At 43.6% G+C, this 22,405-nt stretch overlaps 1 protein-coding gene and 1 long non-coding RNA gene across 7 annotated transcripts in view; one reads left to right on the forward strand and one right to left on the reverse strand.

Annotated features, from left to right (window-relative positions):
• The window catches only part of LOC115468286 (E3 ubiquitin-protein ligase TRIM39-like), an 875,973-nt gene extending 871,707 nt beyond the window's left edge, over nucleotides 1-4,266 (forward strand). For all 6 annotated transcript variants that reach the window (XM_030199896.1, XM_030199898.1, XM_030199897.1 and 3 more), the window contains exon 8: nucleotides 3,635-4,266. In XM_030199896.1, the coding sequence (XP_030055756.1) occupies nucleotides 3,635-4,161 (527 nt within the window). In that variant the 3' untranslated portion in view covers nucleotides 4,162-4,266. The remainder of the gene's footprint in view (nucleotides 1-3,634) is intronic.
• Nucleotides 4,267-5,377: 1,111 nt separating this feature from the next.
• LOC115468318 overlaps nucleotides 5,378-22,405 on the reverse strand; it is a 48,038-nt gene continuing 31,010 nt past the window's right edge. Inside the window, exon 3 of the long non-coding RNA XR_003941841.1 lies at nucleotides 5,378-6,153. This is a non-coding gene — a long non-coding RNA (uncharacterized LOC115468318). The remainder of the gene's footprint in view (nucleotides 6,154-22,405) is intronic.

Raw genomic sequence — 22,405 nt, forward strand, 5'->3', positions numbered from 1 at the left:
TCTTCCGTGATGGGGCGTGGTGGAGGGGAGAAGTGAAGGACAACAAAAAGAAGTTAGGTGTTCAATAAACATCATAGAAGTAAACCAAGATCAAATAGAAGATCATGAATCCCAGGAAGAGGCAATGAAATATCACGTAAACTGAGGTTACTACTGATTGCAACATGTCTGGGGTTTGGTGCACCAGAATAGTCTGAGTAACTATCTTTTGTCTTAGCAAAATAAAAACAACAGTGTAACAGAACATTTATAACAGACAAACCAAGGAAAACTGCAATAGGTACAATACAAAGCATGCAACACCTAGAACAAGATGGTCTAGACATCACACACTAAATAGGAAGTTGCTCATTACTATTAATTCTATAATGGAAGGAAATGTCAATAAATCTGGTATTAAACAAGGTTGGAAAAGGGATAGAACAAACCCAGCGGGGGTAGCTTCCCACTAGCTGCCCCATTCAGGTCAAATAGAAATATAGAAGGAAAGAGACAGGGGCAATGAGAAACAAGGGGGTTTAACAAGGGAATAAAGAAGTGCAGGGTAGATCATAGCTAAGAAATTAAAGATATATTGCAGGAGCCCTTTACCATGTCCGGGAGTCTCAGAATACATGTCAGGGAACATCAAGAGGTGTCCCCAAATCACTGCTCAGGGTTAGAGATGAAAAAGCAGGATAGAGAGAAAGGGAAAAAAATACTACTGAAGAAAACATTCTATATCTAAAAACAGGTGAAAAAGGTCTTCAGAAGAGAGAAAAGGTAAATGACTCTGGATCATGCAAACAGGAGAAAAACAAAGGACTGTACACAGAGGGGACAAAATGAGAGAGAAAAAAACAAATAAATGTGAATTTGAGGAAAAGAATGCTCAAGATGTATAACAGCTAAAAAAACGACCCGAAACGGTCGTGTTTCGGCTCCAAGGCCTGCATCAGGGGTCTATTAAATCTTTTGTGTCTGCCTGATGGCTTAGTCAAGAGAAGTATAGCTGTTAGGCTTCCTTAAACTCAGAAAATCCAGTGCAGCTGTATACCGTGACGGTAGAACGCATCTATGGCGTCAACAGCGTAAACCCTATTGGCTCACACGGCTTTAACGCCATACCTGATAGGTTGGTTTTTTTTGAATGGAGGTTTCCCATTACAGCATTTGTTTTTAACTTTGGGTATTATTCTAATGACTTTTTAAAATATTTTATAGCATTGTCTACTGTCAGAGAGATTGTTCAGGGCATGTGTTTGCATCATTCTCTCTGACAGTAACAATGCTATAAAATATTTTAAAAAGTCATTAGAATGATACCCAATAACTCGTAACAAGAGCGATTAACACATCTAGCTGATTGTTCAGATGCAGGAGAAAGCTTCTACCCACTGAAAACAAGGACATGCAGGTACTGGAAGATATCTTTATCCCCACACAGCGTCAGATGTTATGGCCAGTGCTATTAGAGCAGCAAGCAGGTCCCTGGAGAAGCCTAGTGGTCAGTGCAATGCACTGTGGAGAAGGTGACCAAGACCCATAATCCACTACTAACTATTACACTCGTGGTGGAAAGTGTCAGCCCCCCAACCCCCACCCAAAAATCCTACTATACCCATACAGTATATAGGTGACACCTGCAGCCATAAGGGTATTGTAGTTGGGTACAGTAGGTGTTTGGTGATTTTGGAGGGGGTAACAGTGAGATGTGTACCTGGGACCTTTTATGTGAAGTCCACTGCAATGCCCCCAGGGTGTCCCATTGTTCTACTGGGATGTCTGTTTGGCCAGTCTACTAAGAATGTTGGCCCCCCTATCCATCCCAACAATGTGTAGGAAATAGCCATTTTCAAATAAAAAAGATAGTCTTTTTCTGGTTTGAAAATGGCCATTTTCAGTTCACGATTTTTAGATGTTTTCAGTAACATGTCCAAAATTGGATTTAGACGTCATATCGAAAATGCCCCTCTGTGTTTCTCTGATTTTTGTTATGTGTTGTCCTATGCAGGAACCAAACCCTGTATTTCCTATAGGGACATGTGTTCACTTTCATGGTTTTGAGGAAAAATTGTTATAGCTGGAACCTAACTCCAGTTTCCCATAATTACATTTTTTTGTATTCGCAAATTTGCAGTTTGCGATCTTTTTGGTGAACCAAACCATCGCGAATGCTGAGAATGGACTGTACATCCAAATTTAAAGCAAAATAAATTTTGTAAACAACAGACTGGTCTCAGCCTCCATCTTCTGGAAAATCCTGAAATTCTGGAATGGGATAAGAACACTGGACCTGTGGGATGGGGGTGGGGATGGAGGGATACCATATGGCTCCAGAAAAAGGAGGACAGATTAAGCCAGTCTGGGTTTTACTTCCATTGCTTTCAACCCTGGCCGGTGGGGAGAAGAAGATGTGCTGGATCTGGGGTGGGGGAAATGGAGATATGATGGACCTGGGGTGGGGGGAGATGTACCTTTACTGTTGTTATATAGTCAGCTCTTTTTTTATTCAATATTTTGGGTGGAAGAACAGTAGATGGAAGATGTTAATTTTATTACTCAGGGGTCGATATTCAAAGCAATTTAACTGGACAAAAAATGGCTCCTGATCAGTTAATACCTCTCAAACTGGCAATTAGTAAATTATCTACTGTGGGATCAAGCTCTCATATCACTACAGTTCATTCCCACCACCTCAGTTCTTCACCGCCATACTTCTTCCATCGCGATAACATTAGCCCCTGGGTCCGAAATATCTCACTAACATGAGTATTTGAAAATATATATAATTAAGATATAAAATAAACAAAGAAGTAAATATATAGATGAAAGGTGAAAAATGTGAACCGGTGAAGAAATGTGTGCAGGTTCTATCGCCATTATTGATTCTTGGCGGTGAGCATGAGGTCAGAAAGAAAAAGGAAGATTTGATATATACTAAGCTATTGATGGAAGAACTGAGGTGGTGGGAATGAACTGTAGTGATATGAGATCCAGATCAGTTAAATAATTTGTTTGTGCTAACCACTAATTTTCAGCACTGCTAAGGTGTCCCTAAAACCAGCCCCTCCAAATGATACACTGATTATGATATATAAGAACTTACTAATCTACCTATGAAAGGTTATTTTGTTATTATACTTCCTCTGTGTACATCCATATGCTGCACAAGACGGCATGTTTGAAAATATAAGTGAGATTAAATAAAAATGCCACCAACAATAAAGAATGACAAGGAGGATGCAGCAGCTCATATTTGCTTGCTTTGTTTTGAGAGTACGGGGATGACGGCTGAGAGGGGTAAGGGAAACGTAGATTAACCTAAGTGGCGTCAAAGTTTTGACGTCATCCCACTTATGCAACCTCCTTGGTATGACTAGACTCATTCCAATATGGAACACTGAAAAGCTCATATCCAATAACATGAGTCAAATCTATGAGGCAGGAAGGTGATAATAGCCAATAGCAGAGCTCCTGTCATAGAAAAAGTGATTGACTGTCACTGAAGAACCAGCAAATGAGGATTAGAGATAGGTGTAGGAATGAAGGCTAGAGCTGGGTGTGTGAGGAGCCAATGAGGGTTAGCGGTGGGTGTGTGATAAGCTAATGAGAAGTGTTTGCTCATGTTTATTAATGTGTCTCCTCTCTGCAGTAAATCTGACTCTGGATCCTGAAACTGCTCATCCTAATCTCGTCTTGTCTGAAGATGGGAAAAGTGTCACATGGAGAAACACAAGACAGAATGTGCCGGACACTCCTCAGAGATTTGATCTTTATCCCTGTGTGCTGGGGAGAGAGGGCTTCACCTCAGGGAGACATTACTGGGAGGTGGAGGTTGGGGATTTGAAGTTCTGCTCATTGGGAGTGTGTCAAGACTCTGTGAGGAGGAAGGGGGAGATCGCACTGTCACCTGGGGAAGGATTCTGGACAGTGAGGCTGTGGAATAAACAGGAATTCTGGGCCCTCACCTCCCCTCAGACCCAGCTCCCCCTGAGTGAGATCCCCCGGGCAGTGGGGATTCTGCTGGACTATGAGGCAGGAAAGGTGTTGTTTTACGATGCAGAGAATAAATCTCTGCTCTTCACCTTCACCGACATCTTCAAAGGGAAACTCAGACCTTTCTTCTGGACTAATTCTGAAATTCCTCTGAGAACCCGTCAGGTTCCAGCCTGGAATTAAACATCAGGAACTCAGGATTAACATTCCCAGACTCTACAATTTGTAGTTATGTTACCAAATTCTTATATACGGTCACCAGAAAATATAATAAATCTGGGAAGCTCTGCTGCTGTTCCTTATGATTTCATAAAATTCAGCTGCGTTCCTGATATATTTCCTTAATCTGAAGTCTGTGGCAGGAGACAACATGCACCAAAATGGACTTACCACCCAACTACCGTGTGGCGCTTGCAGTAATTTCATTTCGGACGCACGTAGCAGACACACCAAGTGGCATCTGACGGCCAAATTTTTACTGCTAGGTCTATGGCTGGTGGTAAGGTCTGAGACCCAAAATGGACGCGCTGCAATTTTGATTTTGCTGCACGTCCATTTTCTGCAAAAATTTTAAAAATTATTCTGCACATGCCCAAAACCCACGCCTACACTACCGCAGGCCACTTTTTACCACAGCTTAGTAAAAGGACCCCTTAATTTGAAGTCTGTGGCAGGATTGTGAGAGGTGGAAAAGTTTTCAGATTTGTGTTAAACATGTTCAAATTTATCACTGCCACAGAAATATTAAAATTTGAGGATTTCTTTCTTTCCTGTAAAGATAGAAACCAGAAAACTTTCAGAGTTTAAAACATGAAATTATCTGTATAATAATTTGTACCTCAAGGTTCTCTGTCTGTCTGGGTTCGTAACATCCTGACGTCAGCTCGCCTCCAGCGTTCCCTTCCCTCTCACTGTCCTGCCCTCGCGTAAAGACGAAATGACGTCAGAGGAGGCCGGGACACTGAGAGGGAAGGGAACGCTGGAGGGGAGCTGACGTCCGGATGTTACAAACCCAAGTGAAGGCAACGGAACACTGGAGGCGATGTGAGCCCAACCTGCCTGCAGGGAACGCTGGAGGCGACACAAGACCAACCTGCCTGCTGCCGCGGCGATCTGAGGTAAGATGGACGGCTTACAGGCAGGGTGGTAGAAAGGACAGTCACTGACCATGGAGGGGAGGGGAGAATCGCTGGACATGGATGGGAGGGCAGGGCAGAAGCGAATCGCTAGGATGGGAGGCGAGGGGAAAGTCACGGGACACGGATGGGAGGGCAGGGGAGAGGAGAATCACTGGATTTGGAGGGGAGGCCAAAATCACGGACATGGAGGGGAGAGGAGGGCAGGGCAGAGGAGAATCGTACATAGATGGGATGGAAGGGGAGGGAAGAATTGCTGGATATGGAGGGGAGGGCAGGGGAGAGAGGAGAAGCAGAGGGACACTCCAATGACCTGTACATCACAAGCGATGGGAGGACAGGGCAGAAGCGAATCGCTGGATATCGATGAGATAGGAGACGAGGGGAGAATCGCGGGACACGGAGGGCAGGGCAGAGGAGAATCCCTGGACATCGAGGGGAGCCCAGAAACACGGGACACGGAGGGGCGGACAGGGCAGAGGAGAATCATTGGACATAGATGGGAGGGGAGGGAAAAATCACGAGGAGGACGGGACAGATGAGAAGCAGAGGGACACTCCAACGTACTGTACATCACAAAAAACCCCCACTTCCAACACCATAGAGAAAACAATCCACATCCCCTACCCACCCAGCATATTCCTCATTCTACACCCTTCCCAATTATTCCTTATCATCATAACACATTTGTCCTAACGGTTGCCTTAAAAACATAATCGCCATTACATGATAACCTTGCTAGTGCCCGTTTCATTTTTGACGAAACGGGCTTTGTTGCACTAGTAGTATAATATGAGGGACAGAGATTGGATCAGAACCTGTGAATGTCAGGTGAGGTTTCAATTTAACAGTGAGAGTGACAGAGATGGGATTAGAGCTCATGAATGCGAGGAGAGACTTCAATGCCACAGTGAGAGTGACAGAGATGGGTTTAGAGCCTATAAATGTAAAGAGGGGTTTCAATGACATAGTGAAAGCAACAGATGGAATAAGATATTGTGAATAATTAATGAATAACATGAAAATCTACAGCTCTATCCTCTGGGGAATCAATAATCATGAGGTATATTAAGTGAGACTGTAAGCTCAGTAGGGCAGGGACTCATTGTACTTCTACATATTCTGTCTTTTATGGTCTGTCATAAATACTGATGGTCAGCAGTGGGTTCAGATCCTGGGGAACTGGGTTCAATTCCCTCTGCATCTCTGTTGGCCCAGGAAAAGTGTACAACTTAGACTGTGAGCCCACTAGGGACACTGCAAAGTACCTGTATAGAAATTGTAAACCCCATAATCACCTCAGGGATCACTTGCAGTATATAAAGCAGTGAAATAAAACAAATAAATAAAAGCTATTTTCCATTTGATTTTCTGTCACTCTTCATAGTCCCACAGATGTTTCCTGGGAGATCCCTTCTGTCTGAGGGCGAACACCATACTCATATGTCCACATAAATCCTTTATGGTCAGAGTAATATTAATATTGAGCCTAATATTCAAAGTGATTTAAATGGCAAGGAGAGGCTTAACTGATTAGTGCTACAGAATCTCCCCATTAATCAGCCATCCCCTGAGGATCTGAAGGCGACGAAACCGGATAGGGTAAGGGGGAGACATGGTTGAAACGCAAACTTAGCCGTTAGCGGTAATTTTCAGCCTGCTAACCAGCTAAGTAACCGCATAAAGTTAACAACAAGGCTACCCTAACTTAGGGTCCCTTTTACTAAGGCATGCTAGTGGATTTATTGATTTATTTATTTGTGACATTTATATCCCACATTATCCCAAACAAGTTTGAGTTCATTGTGGCTAACAATAAACAGTATACCTAACCCTTACCACTCAGTGAATCCAGACTGCCCCAATTTTGACTGCCTCAATTTTGACTGCCCCCTTGTCTATTAGATTGTAAGCTCTTTGAGCAGGTACTGTCTCTCTTTGTTAAATTGTACAGCGCTGCGTAACCCTAGTAGCGCTCTAGAAATGTTAAGTAGTAGTAGTACATAACAAAGAATAATAAATAAGAAAGTATTTTGTTGTAAGAATCCAATTTTACAATACAGTATCATAAACATACTGGGATAACTATGGAAGTTTAACATTTAGAAAATCTATTATGAATGAGAAATTGTACATGAAGCAAAGAGAAGGCTAATGGTAGAGTAATAACCAATTCAGGTAATAATTGTTTGAGATATGGTTGTTCTTTGCGAGGGTCTTGTTTTGAATAGGAACGATTTGAGGATTTTGCGGAATCTAGTATATTCCTGGATATTTCTTATTTTGGGTGGGAAGGAGTTCCACCATTTGGGTCCTAGGTAAGTGAAGTCTGCAGAGTGGATGGTTTTGTAGATCACTTTTTTGCAATTTGGGTGGTGTTGTCCGAGATAATTTCTTAATGTTTCTTTGAGGTAAGTTTATTAATGGTACCATATAGTATTTGAAAGATAAAGGTACATAATTTGAAGGTGATTCTCACTTTGATGGGAAGCCAGTGTAATTTGATTAATAAAGGGGAGGCACTTTGAAAATGAGAGATTTAATATATGAACCTGGCTGCAGTGTTTTGAGCTGTTTGGAGATTTTTCAACAGGTTCTCCTTACAGCCAGCTTATATGGCATTACAGTAATTGAATTGGGATAGTGTTAATGATTGAACCAATAGACTGAATATTTCTGATGAAAAATAGGGTCGGATCCTTTTCAGTTTCCAAAGAGACCTGAAAGATTTTGTGATTACTGAGGAAACTTGAGTATCAAAATCTTAAATGTTTGTCTATAATTATACCTAGAATTTTCAGATTATTGTCAAAGGGGAATGAAGTGTTCAATTGTGAAACTGTTGCAGTCATTTTGGTTAAATAAGTTAGTAATGACCATGAATTTAGTTTTTTCTTTATTTAGCTTTAGTTTGGATTCTGAGGCCCAGGTTTCCATCAAATTTAAGCCAAGTTTTGCCTTTTGTAAGATGTCTTGAATATTCTTTTTGAAGGTTATGTATATGGTAACATCGTCAGCATATATGAATGGTTTGAATCCTGCTGTTTCTAGTCTGTTACCTAGTGGTGACATCGTTACATTAAACAGTATGGGCAGTGGAGAACCCTGAGGGACGCCACAATCCGGTGACCAAGGAGAGGATAAGGTTCCTTTCATTTTCACTTTGTAAGATCTTGATTTCAGGAATTCTTGAAACCATTTGTGGACTGTGCCACATATACCAAAGCTGTCTACTATGTTTAATTGAATATTTATTTATTTTATTTATTTGCCGCATTTGTATCCCACATTTTCCCACCTATTTGTAGGCTCAATGTAGCTTACATTATGTTGTAATATCAAATATCATTAACAGAATAAGAAGTTCAGTATATTGTTACAATTAAGTTGTGAAGAGTATCAGGTAAATTAGGGTAAGTAAATACATTACATATAAGTGAGATAAGAGTAAGTAATTAGATAAAACATAACATATAAGTGAGATCAGGATAAGATATAATGTTCAATAAAGATAATGTGATTAAGGTAATCAAATTAAAAAGACATCAGTATTGTTGGTTCTGGTTTAGTTTAGGAGTCAAGTCGTTATGAAGGATTCTTTTTGTATGTCTTTTTGAACAAGTTCGTCTTCAGTAACTTCCGGAAGGTTGCCAAGTCATGTGTTGTTTTTATTGTATTTGGTAGTTCATTCCATAATTGCGTGCAGAGGTAGGAGAAGCTAGATGTATGTATTGATTTGTATTTCAGTCCTCTGCAGTTGGGATAGTGGAGATTTAAGAAGGTGCGCGATTAACTTTTTGTTTTTCTTGCTGGCAAGTCTATTAGGTCTGACATGTATGATGGGGCTTCTCCATGAATGATTTCATGAGCTAAGGTGCAGATTTTGAATGCAATTCGTTCTTTTAATGGGAGCCAATCTACCTTTTCTCTCAGGGGTTTGGCACTTTCATATTTCGCCTTTCCAAATATGAGTCTGGCTGCGGTGTTTTGGGCAGTCTGTAGTTTCTTGATGATTTGTACTTTGCACCCTGCATAGATGGAATTACAATAGTCCAAATGGCTCAGTACCAATGATTGCACCAGCTTGCGGAATACCTCCCTTGGGAAGAAAGGTTTCACTCTTTTAAGCTTCCACATTGCATAGAACATTTTCTTTGTAACATTTTTCACATGGCTATCTAGGGTAAGATTTCGATCAATTGTAACACCCAGAAGTTTCAGGGTGTTCACAACAGGAAGAGTGTGACTTGGTATATTTATATTAGTATAGTTGGTTTTATTATACTGCGATGAAAGGATGAGGCATTGTGTCTTTTCTGTATTAAGATTAAGCTGGAATGCATCCGCCCATGAGTTCATTAATTGGAAGCTGTGATTGATTTTATCTGCAATTTCTGATATGTCATTTTTAAATGAAATATATATCGTAACATTGTCAGCATAAATATATGAGTTTAGACCTTGGTTGGATAGTGATCTAGCCAGTGGTAACATCATTAAGTTAAAGAAAATTGGTGAAAGCGGTGATCCCTGAGGTACTCCACATACAGGTCTCCATGGTGATGATATGATCGATTTAAATATCACCTAATATTTATTTATTTATTTGCATTTGTATCCCACATTTTCCCACCTATTTGCGGGCTCAGTGTGGCTTACAATACTTTGAGAATGATGGAAGTACAATTGGTTACAGTACGATTATGGATTACATTATGATGAGTTATAAAAGACAGAGTAAATTCAAGATATCATTTGGGAATAGAACATCAGAAGACGATTATGGATTATATTATGATGAGTTATAGAAGGAGTTAATATGTTCTTGCACTTAGGAAACTATGGAACCAATTCAGTACATTACCTCTGATTCCAAAGTATTCTAGAATGTTTAATAGAATACCGTGGTTGACCATGTCAAACGCGCTGGACATATCAAATTGTAAGAGGAGAACATTGTTACCAGTTGCAATAATTTGTTTGAATTTAGTCAGAAGTGTTATAAGAACTGTTTCGGTGCTATGATTAGCACGGAATCCAGATTGGGATGCATGTAATACTGAGAAATTGCTCAAGTAATTGGCCAGTTGTTTAGTTATTAGACTTTCCATTAACTTAGTTACAAGAGGGATGGATGTGACTGGGCGATAATTAGTTATATCATTTAATTTTTTCTTCTGGTCTTTGGGAATTGGAGTAAGTAATATATTGCCTTTATCCAAAGAGAAGGATCCATGTTGGAGCATGCAATTTAGGTAGGAAGTGAGGTCTATTGTGAAACGTTGACGGGCAGATTTTATTAAGTGACTAGGACATGTATCTAGTTTGCAGTGGGATTTGGTGAATTTGTTGATCGCTTGGATGACAGTGTCCTCCATTAATAAGTTGAAATTTGTCCAAATTCGGTCAGCTGAATATTCCTCAGTGGTTGGCTCCAAGCATTCAATGAATTTTTCATGGTCGGAGAATTTAGTTGGTAAGGTGGATTTTACCTTGATGATTTTCTATTTAAAGTAAGTGGCTAGGTCATTTTCTGATGGGGTATTTGTATTAGTTGAGGTGACCAGTGTGGTATCTTGGAGATTATGTACAGATTGGAATAATTTATGTAAATCTTTATAATCTGGCCCTATTTTGGATTTGTAATATGACCTTTTAGTTTGTCTGATGGTATATATGTATTTTCTTAGAATTTGTTTCCAAGCAGTGAATGTTCGTTCATCTTTCATTTTATTCCATGCGCGCTCAAGCCTCCTTGTTTGAGTTATTAGTTTTTTCAGTTCGTCATTAAACCAAGGAAGTGAGTTATGTCTTCACGATGTTCTTGGTTGTAATGGTGCTATTGTGTCGAGTGTTTTCTTGCATCTATTGTCCCAATTTAAAAGGTACTGATTAGAGTCTGTTTGTACTGTCCATTCATTCATGTAAAACTGTTGCCAGAATAGTACCGGGTCAATTTGGCCTCTTGTGGTGAAAGTTTTTCATTCTTGTTTCTGGACTAGATTTTTTGTTCGCCATTGCATGGATATATTTAATTTGCAGTGGTCTGACCAGGGTACCTCTGTCCAGATTAAATCTGTTATTATAAAGGTTTGATCTGAAGAGAATTTGTGTGTGATGAGGTCAAGCGTATGTCCTTTGACATGTGTTGCTTGAGTATTGATCCAGTTGAATTCCCATTGTTGGAAAAAATCTTTACATTCTTGTGTATTCTTTGTATTGTGGTCTTCTAGATGCAAATTTATATCTCCTAATATAAGAAGATTAGAATTAGATATGCAAGCATTCGAGATGAAGTCCATGAACTGTGGTTGGCATTCTTGCCAGTTTCCTGGTGGTCTATAAAACAAAATGATGTTTAGATGGTCGAGTAAGGTAGGATGATTAATTCTAATAGAGGCAATTTCGAGTTGTGGTGTCATAGATTCAGCTATAGGTGTTACTGTAAAATGAGATTTGTGAATTAGTGCAATGCCTCCTCTCTTTCCATTTCTTGGCCAGTGAGTAATTTTGTAGTCTGGAGGGCAGAGATCTAGTAATATACGGTCATTGTGACTATGAATCCAAGTTTTGTTGATAATTAGTAGATCCAGGCTATCATCGGTAATATTATGATCTACTACATCGAATGCGCTAGACATCAAACTGCATTATTAAGATCTTAGACCCTATGCTAATTAATATTCTGAGATTTGATACTAGGGTAGTGAGGACAGTCTCGGTGCTATAGCATGGTCTGAAACCTGGTTGCAATTTGTGTAGTAGGGAGAAATGTGAAAGGTAGTCCATAGTTTGTTCTGCTACTATTCCTTCCATCACCGTTATCAAAGGAATGGAGGCTACTGGTCTGTAGTTTGTTACATCAGTTATGGTGATTGAATTGTTTTTTTTTTGTATTGGTGTTAGAACAATAGAACCTTTATTATCAGGGAAAGTGCTGTGGAATAGTAGGAAGGAGATATGATACTGAAGCAGATTGATGAATATATTAGAAGCTTCCTTCATAAGGTAACTGGGACAAGGGTTTAGTATGCATTGTGAGTTTGAACATTTTAGGAGGTAACGTTTTACTAAGTAGATTACGTGCTATAGACGTAATCTACTTAGATTTTAGCAAAGCTTTTGACACGGTACCCCACAGGAGGCTCTTAAATAAACTTGATGGGCTGAAGATAGGTCCCGAAGTGGTGAACTGGATTAGGAACTGCTTGACGGACAGACGACAGAGGGTGGTGGTAAATGGAGTTCGCTCAGAGGAGGGAAAGGTGAGTAGTGGAGTGCCTCAGGGATCAGTGCTGGGGCCGATTCTATTCAATATATTTGTGAGTGACATTGCCGAAGGGTTAGAAGGTAAAGTTTGCCTATTTGCGGATGATACTAAGATTTGCAACAGAGTGGACACCCGGGAAGGAGTGGAAAGCATGAAAAAGGATCTGAGGAAGCTAGAAGAATGGTCTAAGGTTTGGCAATTAAAATTCAATGTGAAGAAATGCAAAGTGATGCATTTAGGGAGTAGAAACCCACGAGAGACTTATGTGTTAGGCGGTGAGAGTCTGATAGGTACGGGCGGAGAGAGGGATCTTGGGGTGATAGTATCTGAGGATTTGAAGGCGACGAAACAGTGTGACAAGGCGGTGGCAGTAGCTAGAAGGTTGTTAGGCTGTATAAAGAGAGGTGTGACCAGCAGAAGAAAGGGGGTGTTGATGCCCCTGTATAAGTCGTTGGTGAGGCCCCACCTGGAGTATTGTGTTCAGTTTTGGAGGCCGTATCTTGTTAAGGATGTAAAAAGAATTGAAGTGGTGCAAAGAAAAGCTACGAGAATGGTATGGGATTTGCGTTACAAGATGTATGAGGAGAGACTTGCTGAACTAAACATGTATACTCTGGAGGAAAGGAGAAACAGGGGTGATATGATACAGACGTTCAAATATTTGAAAGGTATTAATCCGCAAACGAATCTTTTCTGGAGATGGGAAGGTGGTAGAACGAGAGGACATGAAATGAGATTGAAGGGGGGCAGACTCAAGAAAAATGTCAGGAAGTATTTTTTCACGGAGAGAGTAGTGGATGCTTGGAATGCCCTCCCGCGGGAGGTGGTGGAAATGAAAACGGTAACGGAATTCAAACATGCGTGGGATAAGCATAAAGGAATCCTGTGCCTAAGGAATGGATCCTCAGGAGCTTAGTCAAGATCGGGAGGCGGGGCTGGTGGTTGGGAGGCGGGGATAGGGCTGGGCAGACTTATACGGTCTGTGCCAGAGCCAGTGGTGGGAAGCGGGACTGGTGGTTGGGAAGCGGGGATAGTGCTGGACAGACTTGTACGGTCTGTGCCAGAGCCGGGGTTGGGAGGCAGGGCTGGGGAGGTGAGGATAGTGCTGGGCAGACTTATACGGTCTGTGCCTGTGCCAGAGCCGGTGGTTGGGAGGTGGGGCTGGTGGTTGGGAGGCGGGGATAGTGCGGGGCAGACTTATACGGTCTGTGCCCTGAAGAGCATAGGTACAAATCAAAGTAGGGTATACACAAAAATGAGTTATCTTGTTGGGCAGACTGGATGGACCGTGCAGGTCTTTTTCTGCCGTCATCTACTATGTTACTATGTTACTATTTTGATAATACGGTCAGGGACGCCCAAATCTTGAAATTTAGGTCAACCTTATTTATTTATTTATTGCATTTGTATCCCACATTTTCCCACCTATTTGCGGGCTCAGTGTGGCTTACAATACATTGTGAATAATGGAGATACAGTTTGATACAGTGCGATTATGGGTTAAGTTGTGAGGAGTTATAGAAGACAAGTCAAGTCAGATCATCTTTGGGGCATAGAAACTATGGAATGTAACATAGGGGAAATGATAGGGTGATCGACTAATAGCAAGAGAGTGTTGGGGTATAACAATTTTATCTGTGGGTAGTTTTTTTTTTTTTTAAGTGTGGAGAGTATATGGGGGAAGAGATTTCAGAAGAGAGTGTATTGATGCATTTCTATTAGTGTGCATGGAGTTCAAGTGTTTTGATCCTTGCAGTAAGTTTTTTCAAAGAGATAAGTCTTCAATCGTTTGCGGAAGTCGGTTAATTCGTGGATCGTTTTCAGGTTGCGCGGTAGTGTATTCCATAGTTGCGTGCTCACAGAGGAAATTGGAGGGCCATGGGATAGGAGGAAATGTCCTATTGTGGATTAAAAACTGGTTGAAGGATAGGAAACAGAGAGTGGGGTTAAATGGACAGTATTCACAATGGAGAAGGGTAGTTAGTGGGGTTCCTCAGGGGTCTGTGCTAGGACCGCTGCTTTTTAATATATTTATAAATGATTTAGAGATGGGAGTAACTAACATAGTAACATAGTAGATGACGGCAGAAAAAGACCTGCATGGTCCATCCAGTCTGCCCAAGACAAACTCATATGTGTATACCTTACCTTGAATTTGTACCTGTCCTTTTCAGGGCACAGACCATTATAAGTCTGCCCAGCAGTATTTCCCGCCTCCCAACCACCAGTCCCGCCTCCCATCACCGGCTCTGGTACAGACCGTATAAGTCTGCCCTCCCCTATCCTCGCCTCCCAACCACCACCCCCTCTTCCCCCCAACTGCTCCGCCACCCAATTTCAGCTAAGCTTCTGAGGATCCATTCCTTCTGCACAGGATTCCTCTATGCATATCCCACGCATGTTTGAACTCCGTTACCGTTTTCATCTCCACCACCTCCCGCGGGAGGGCATTCCAAGCGTCCACCACCCTCTCCGTGAAAAAATACTTCCTGACATCTTTCCTGAGTCTGCCCCCCTTCAATCTCATTTCATGTCCTCTCGTTCTTGTTACGTCTGTGGCCGTGACCACCCTCAGACTTACCCTGTTTCTGGGAGTCAGTGGCTGTGCTGGCTTCTGCTTGTCTCTGTGTCTGTCTCTGTCTTAGTTTCTCTCTGGCTCTGTGTGCTGATTGCCCTACTAAACCTCACCTGTGTGGGCTATGCCTTTTCCAAGATGGCTGCCGCCGACTCCTCTATGCCAGTATCCAAGATGGCTCCCGCTGGGCTGACTTCTCTGTGTGTCAAGCCTCTGTTTGGATGCAAGGTGATTGCTGCAGCTGTGCCTCTGGTGTGGAAGGGCTTTATTAATCACTTAGAGACTACAGCCCTGGCCTTTGCATTTCATCTAGGGCCCTGGTGTATAGAATGCTCTGTACACTGTTTCAGTGTTTGCTCTGTGTGAGTTTCTATGTTTGACTAGATAGCTTAGGCACCGTGTGGCTTGTTAGCCTGTGTATAGCTTTGCTAGTGCTCTGTGTTTGTTTAGACTAGCCAGCTTAGGCACCGTGTGGCTTGTTAGCCTGTGTATAGCTTTGCTAGTGCTCTGTGTTTGTTTAGACTAGCCAGCTTAGGCACCGTGTGGCTTGTTAGCCTGTGTATAGCTTTGCTAGTGCTCTGTGTTTGTTTAGACTAGCCAGCTTAGGCACCGTGTGGCTTGTTAGCCTGTGTATAGCTTTGCTAGTGCTCTGTGGTTGTTTCCAGTGCATGACTTGTTAGCTTGGGCACAGCTTTGTTGTTAGCTGGTGTATAGCTTTGCTAGTGCTCTGTGTTTGTTTCCAGTGCATGACTTGTTAGCTTGGGCACAGCTTTGTTGTTAGCTGGTGTATAGCTTTCAAGTCTCCTGAGTGTGCTCTGTGTATGTTTCTTGTGTATGACTGGTTTGCCTGGGTATAGCGTTTCTATTAGCCTAGGTACAGTTTACTAGTCATTGTGTTTAAACCTGCCGACTGCCAGAACCCGGACAGTCCCTGCCTGTTGGCCTTGCCTGCGCCTATGTGCCAGGGGGCACTCCTGGATCTTCATTCCTGCTGTTCCTGCTTGCAAGTTCCAGTTCCGGGTTTTCCTGTAAGTCCTACCGGCTGCCAGAACCTGAGGGCTCAACCCTCGGGGAAAGGTGGTCAAGCGTAGGTGAAGCCTAGGTCCAGGGTGTTCCAGTCCAGCGGTTCCTCAGGGGTCTGTGCTAGGACCGCTGCTTTTTAATATATTTATAAATGATTTAGAGATGGGAGTAACTAACATAGTAACATAGTAGATGACGGCAGAAAAAGACCTGCATGGTCCATCCAGTCTGCCCAAGACAAACTCATATGTGTATACCTTACCTTGAATTTGTACCTGTCCTTTTCAGGGCACAGACCATTATAAGTCTGCCCAGCAGTATTTCCCGCCTCCCAACCACCAGTCCCGCCTCCCATCACCGGCTCTGGTACAGACCGTATAAGTCTGCCCTCCCCTATCCTCGCCTCCCAACCACCACCCCCTCTTCCCCCCAACTGCTCCGCCACCCAATTTCAGCTAAGCTTCTGAGGATCCATTCCTTCTGCACAGGATTCCTCTATGCATATCCCACGCATGTTTGAACTCCGTTACCGTTTTCATCTCCACCACCTCCCGCGGGAGGGCATTCCAAGCGTCCACCACCCTCTCCGTGAAAAAATACTTCCTGACATCTTTCCTGAGTCTGCCCCCCTTCAATCTCATTTCATGTCCTCTCGTTCTTGTTACGTCTGTGGCCGTGACCACCCTCAGACTTACCCTGTTTCTGGGAGTCAGTGGCTGTGCTGGCTTCTGCTTGTCTCTGTGTCTGTCTCTGTCTTAGTTTCTCTCTGGCTCTGTGTGCTGATTGCCCTACTAAACCTCACCTGTGTGGGCTATGCCTTTTCCAAGATGGCTGCCGCCGACTCCTCTATGCCAGTATCCAAGATGGCTCCCGCTGGGCTGACTTCTCTGTGTGTCAAGCCTCTGTTTGGATGCAAGGTGATTGCTGCAGCTGTGCCTCTGGTGTGGAAGGGCTTTATTAATCACTTAGAGACTACAGCCCTGGCCTTTGCATTTCATCTAGGGCCCTGGTGTATAGAATGCTCTGTACACTGTTTCAGTGTTTGCTCTGTGTGAGTTTCTATGTTTGACTAGATAGCTTAGGCACCGTGTGGCTTGTTAGCCTGTGTATAGCTTTGCTAGTGCTCTGTGTTTGTTTAGACTAGCCAGCTTAGGCACCGTGTGGCTTGTTAGCCTGTGTATAGCTTTGCTAGTGCTCTGTGTTTGTTTAGACTAGCCAGCTTAGGCACCGTGTGGCTTGTTAGCCTGTGTATAGCTTTGCTAGTGCTCTGTGTTTGTTTAGACTAGCCAGCTTAGGCACCGTGTGGCTTGTTAGCCTGTGTATAGCTTTGCTAGTGCTCTGTGGTTGTTTCCAGTGCATGACTTGTTAGCTTGGGCACAGCTTTGTTGTTAGCTGGTGTATAGCTTTGCTAGTGCTCTGTGTTTGTTTCCAGTGCATGACTTGTTAGCTTGGGCACAGCTTTGTTGTTAGCTGGTGTATAGCTTTCAAGTCTCCTGAGTGTGCTCTGTGTATGTTTCTTGTGTATGACTGGTTTGCCTGGGTATAGCGTTTCTATTAGCCTAGGTACAGTTTACTAGTCATTGTGTTTAAACCTGCCGACTGCCAGAACCCGGACAGTCCCTGCCTGTCGGCCTTGCCTGCGCCTATGTGCCAGGGGGCACTCCTGGATCTTCATTCCTGCTGTTCCTGCTTGCAAGTTCCAGTTCCGGGTTTTCCTGTAAGTCCTACCGGCTGCCAGAACCTGAGGGCTCAACCCTCGGGGAAAGGTGGTCAAGCGTAGGTGAAGCCTAGGTCCAGGGTGTTCCAGTCCAGCGGGTTTCACTCCTGTATGTTCCAGTCCTGTGGGGCCCTCCAGTGTGTTCCAGTCCAGCGGGCCCCACTCCAGTGCGCACCCGTCCAGTGCGTTCCAGTTCCGAGTGTTCCGGTGTAGAACTCCAGTCCGGGGTTCCGGTCCAGTTTTGTCTCATCTCTACCTTGGAGGTGATCTTGCCTGCCACTGCCGCTCCACGGTAGTGGCCCATGGGCTCACGAACCCAGTGCTCCCGGGGAAGAAGCCTGACAGTATGCCAAGGTCCTCGAGCACGCGACAGTTCTACCGCCTTCCCATCTCCGTAAAAGATTCGTTTGCGGATTAATACCTTTCAAATATTTGAACGTCTGTATCATATCACCCCTGTTCCTCCTTTCCTCCAGGGTGTACATGTTCAGGTCAGCAAGCCTCTCTTCATACGTCTTGGAACGTAAATCCCATACCATCCTCGTAGCTTTTCTTTGCACCGCTTCCATTTTTTTAACATCCTTCGCAAGATACGGCCTCCAAAACTGAACACAATACTCCAGGTGGGGCCTCACCAACGTCTTATACAGGGGCATTAAAACCTCCTTTCTTCTGCTGGTCACTCCTCTCTCTATACAGCCTAGCAATCTTCTAGCTACTGCCACCGCCTTGTCGCACTGTTTCGTCGCCTTCAGGTCCTCAGATACTATCACCCTAGCGAGGTAATTAAATTTGCTGATGACACAAAGTTATTCAAAGTCGTTAAATCACGACAGGATTGTGAAAAATTACAAGAGGACCTTACTAGACTGGGAGACTGGGCGGCTAAATGGCAGATGACGTTTAATGTGAGCAAGTGCAAGGTAATGCATATGGGGAAAAAAGAACCCGAATTATAGCTACGTCATGCAAGGTTCCACGTTAGGAGTTACGGACCAAGAAAGGGATCTGGGTGTCGTCGTCGATAACACACTGAAACCTTCTGCTCAGTGTGCTGCTGCGGCTAGGAAAGCGAATAGAATGTTGGGTATTATTAGGAAAGGTATGGAAAACAGGTGTGAGGATGTTATAATGCCGTTGTATCGCTCCATGGTGCGACCGCACCTTGAGTATTGTGTTCAATTCTGGTCGCCGCATCTCAAGAAAGATATAGTAGAATTGGAAAAGGTGCAGCGAAGGGCGACTAAAATGATAACGGGGATGGGACGACTTCCCTATGAAGAAAGACTAAGGAGGCTAGGGCTATTCAGCTTGGAGAAGAGATGGCTGAGCGGAGACATGATAGAGGTATATAAAATAATGAGTGGAGTGGAACAGGTGGATGTGAAGCGTTTGTTCACGCTTTCCAAAAATAATAGGATTAGGGGGCATGCGATGAAACTACAGTGTAGTAAATTTAAAACAAATCGGAGAAAACCTTTCTTCACCCAACGTGTAATTAAACTCTGGAATTCGTTGCCGGAGAAAGTGGTGAAGGCGGTTAGCTTAGCAGAGTTTTAAAAGGGGTTGGACGGTTTCCTAAAGGACAAGTCCATAAACCGCTACTAAACGGACTTGGAAAAATCCAAAATTCCAGGAATAACGTATAGAATGTTTGTACGTTTGGGAAGCTTGCCAGGTGCCCTTGGCCTGGATTGGCCGCTGTCGTGGACGGGATGCTGGGCTCGATGGACCCTTGGTCTTTTCCCAGTATGGCATTACTTATGTTATGTACTTATATAGGAGAAGGTTGATGCATGTAGTACTTTATACTTTATGCCTTTGCACTTAGGGAAGTGGAGATTGAGGAAAGTTTGGGATGATCTTTTGGCGTTTCTGGGTGGCAGGTCTATTAAGTCAGACATGTATGCAGGGGCTTCACCGTGAATGATTTTGTGAACTAATGTGCATACTTTGAAGGTGATACGTTCCTTGAGTGGGAGCCAGTGTAGTTTCTACCGTAAGGGTGTAGCACTTTCGTATCTTGGTTTTCCGAAAATGAGTCTGGCTGCTGTATTCTGGGCTGTTTGAAGTTTTCTCAGTATTTGTTCTTTGCAGCCTGCGTATAGTGAGTTGCAGTAATCCAGATGACTGAGTACGAGTGATTGCACTAGGTTGCGGAAGACAGATCTTGGAAAGAATGGTTTTATTCTTTTCAGTTTCCACATGGAGTAGAACATCTTTTTTGTTGTGTTGTTCGCGTGAGTCTCAAGCGTTAGGTGGCGGTCAATAGTGACTCCAAGGATTTTTAAATTTTCTGATATTGGCAGATTTAGTTTAGGTGTGTTGATAGCGGTAAATTTAGTCGTGTTGTATTGGGAGGTAAGTATGAGGCATTGAGTTTTTTCTGCGTTCAGTTTCAGTCGGAATGCATCTGTCCAGGTGTTCATGATGCGTAGACTTTGGTTGATTTTGTTGGAGATTTCATTAATGTCTTGTTTAAAAGGAATATATATCGTTACATCATCGGCATATATGTAAGGGTTGAGGTTGTGATTTGATAGAAGTTTTGCCAGGGGAGTCATCAGTAGGTTAAAAATTGTTGGCGAGAGGGGGGATCCCTGCGGTACTCCGCACTCAGGTGTCCATGCGGCAGACGTGATTGAATTTGATGTGACTTGATATGAGCGTAAGGTTAAGAACCCCTTGAACCAATTTAGGACATTGTCTCCGATGCCAAAGTATTCAAGTATGTGTAATAGGATTTCGTGGTCTACCATATCAAAGGCGCTTGACATGTCAAATTGTAAGAGGAGTATATTGGTGCCAGTTGAGATCATTTGCTTAAATTTGGTCATTAGGGTTGTTAGTACTGTTTCTGTGCTGTGATTGGACCAGAATCCTGATTGGGCGTCATGTAGTATTGAGAACTTGTCAAGATAATTTGTGAGTTGTTTGGTTACCATTCCTTCTGTTATTTTAGTTATTAGTGGTATAGATGCAACTGGTCTGTAGTTGGTTATTTCGCTTGCATTTTTCTTTGTGTCTTTGGGTATTGGGGTGAGTAAAATGTTTCCTTTTTTCTTTGGGAAAAGTCCTTTTTGTAGCATGAAATTCAGGTGGTTCGTTAGGTCTACTATGAATTGTTGAGGAGCTGATATCATGAGGTTGTTTGGGCAGACGTCTAGTTTGCATTGGGATTTGGCGAATCTTTTGAGCGTTTTAAAGATGAGGTCTTCTGACAGTAGTTCGAATTCGGTCCAGATTCTGTCTGCTGGGTATATTCCGTCTTCTGGGTCTAGACAATTTAGGAGATGGTCGTCCTTAGACTTGGTCGTTTCTGATTTTCAGTGATAATGGAAACCAAGGACGCCCATCTCAGAAACGACCAAATCCAAGCCATTTGGTCGTGAGAGGAGCCAGAATTTGTAGTGCACTGGTCCTCCTGACATGCCAGGACACCAACCGGGCACCCTAGGGGGCACTGCAATGGACTTCATAAATTGCTCCAAAGTGTATAGCTCCCTTATCTTGTGTGCTGAGCCCCCCAAAACCCACTCCCCACAACTGTACACCATTACCATAGCCCTTATGGGTGAAGGGGGGCACCTAGATGTGGGTACAGTGGGTTTCTGGTGGGTTTTGGAGGGCTCACAATTACCACCACAAGTGTAACAGGTAGGGGGATGGGCCTGGGTCCACCTGCCTGAAGTGCACTGCACCCACTAAAACTGCTCCAGGGACCTGCATACTGCTGCGATGGACCTGAGTATGACATTTGAGGCTGGCACAAAATATTTTTAAAGTTATTTTTTGAGGGTGGGAGGGGGTTCGTGACCACTGGGGGAGTAAGGGGAGGTCATCCCCGATTCCCTCTGGTGGTCATCTGGTCAGTTGGGGCACCTTTTGGGGCTTGGTCGTAAGAAAAAAGGGACCAAGTAAAGTCGGCCAGAACCGGTGGCTGCTGTGGACCGTCACCCGTTCCAGCTTTCAGCGCAGTCTGGTCCGGATCTTCCAAGCTGCCGGGTTTGCTTGTGCTGTTTGAGCCTGCACAGCACCCGTAGCTGCCTGGTGATTGCAGCAGCTGAGTTCCAACTGCTTCTGGGCTTATCAGCCATCTTGGAACATTTCTGCTTGGCCTTTGCATTGCGTCTAAGGTCCCTGGTTTTGTTGGTGCTGTTCTGCACTTCTGCCTAGTCTGATTCCCTGATTCTGGCTTTGACTCTGCTTGTCTACTGGACTATTCTTCTGCCTGCCGCCTGCCTAGACCCGGATTGTTATTGGACTTTTCTTCTGCCTGCTGCCTGCCTAGACCCGGATTGTTACTGGACTATTCTTGCTGCCCACCTAAGAGACCTTGCCTGGATTTGCCGGTACGTTTGTTCTGCCTTGCTTCTGGTGTGGGGTGGTTTTGCCTGCCGCTGCTGCCCCTCAGCAGTGGCCCAAGGGCTCACAAACCCAGTTTCCAGCTTTGAAAATGTGACAGAATGCAAAGGCCATGAGCTTGGCAAGATCACCCGACCTGCTGGGCTTCCAACCTAGAACTTCTGTTCCTGTTTCCCTTGTGGAGTTCGGTTCTGGCATTATGGTTGTTTTTGACCTCTTTGTGACGCTGGAGGAATATCGTAGAGAACTTTTGTCTGATCCTCGGGTGAGGATGCTGCATGAAGCTTCAGCGGAGAGGAAGCGTGTCCGGCGGCTTGGGCGCGTGGTGAACCCAGTTTCTG

The sequence above is a fragment of the Microcaecilia unicolor genome, chromosome 4, assembly GCF_901765095.1.
Source record: "Microcaecilia unicolor chromosome 4, aMicUni1.1, whole genome shotgun sequence".
Lineage (NCBI taxonomy): Eukaryota > Metazoa > Chordata > Amphibia > Gymnophiona > Siphonopidae > Microcaecilia > Microcaecilia unicolor.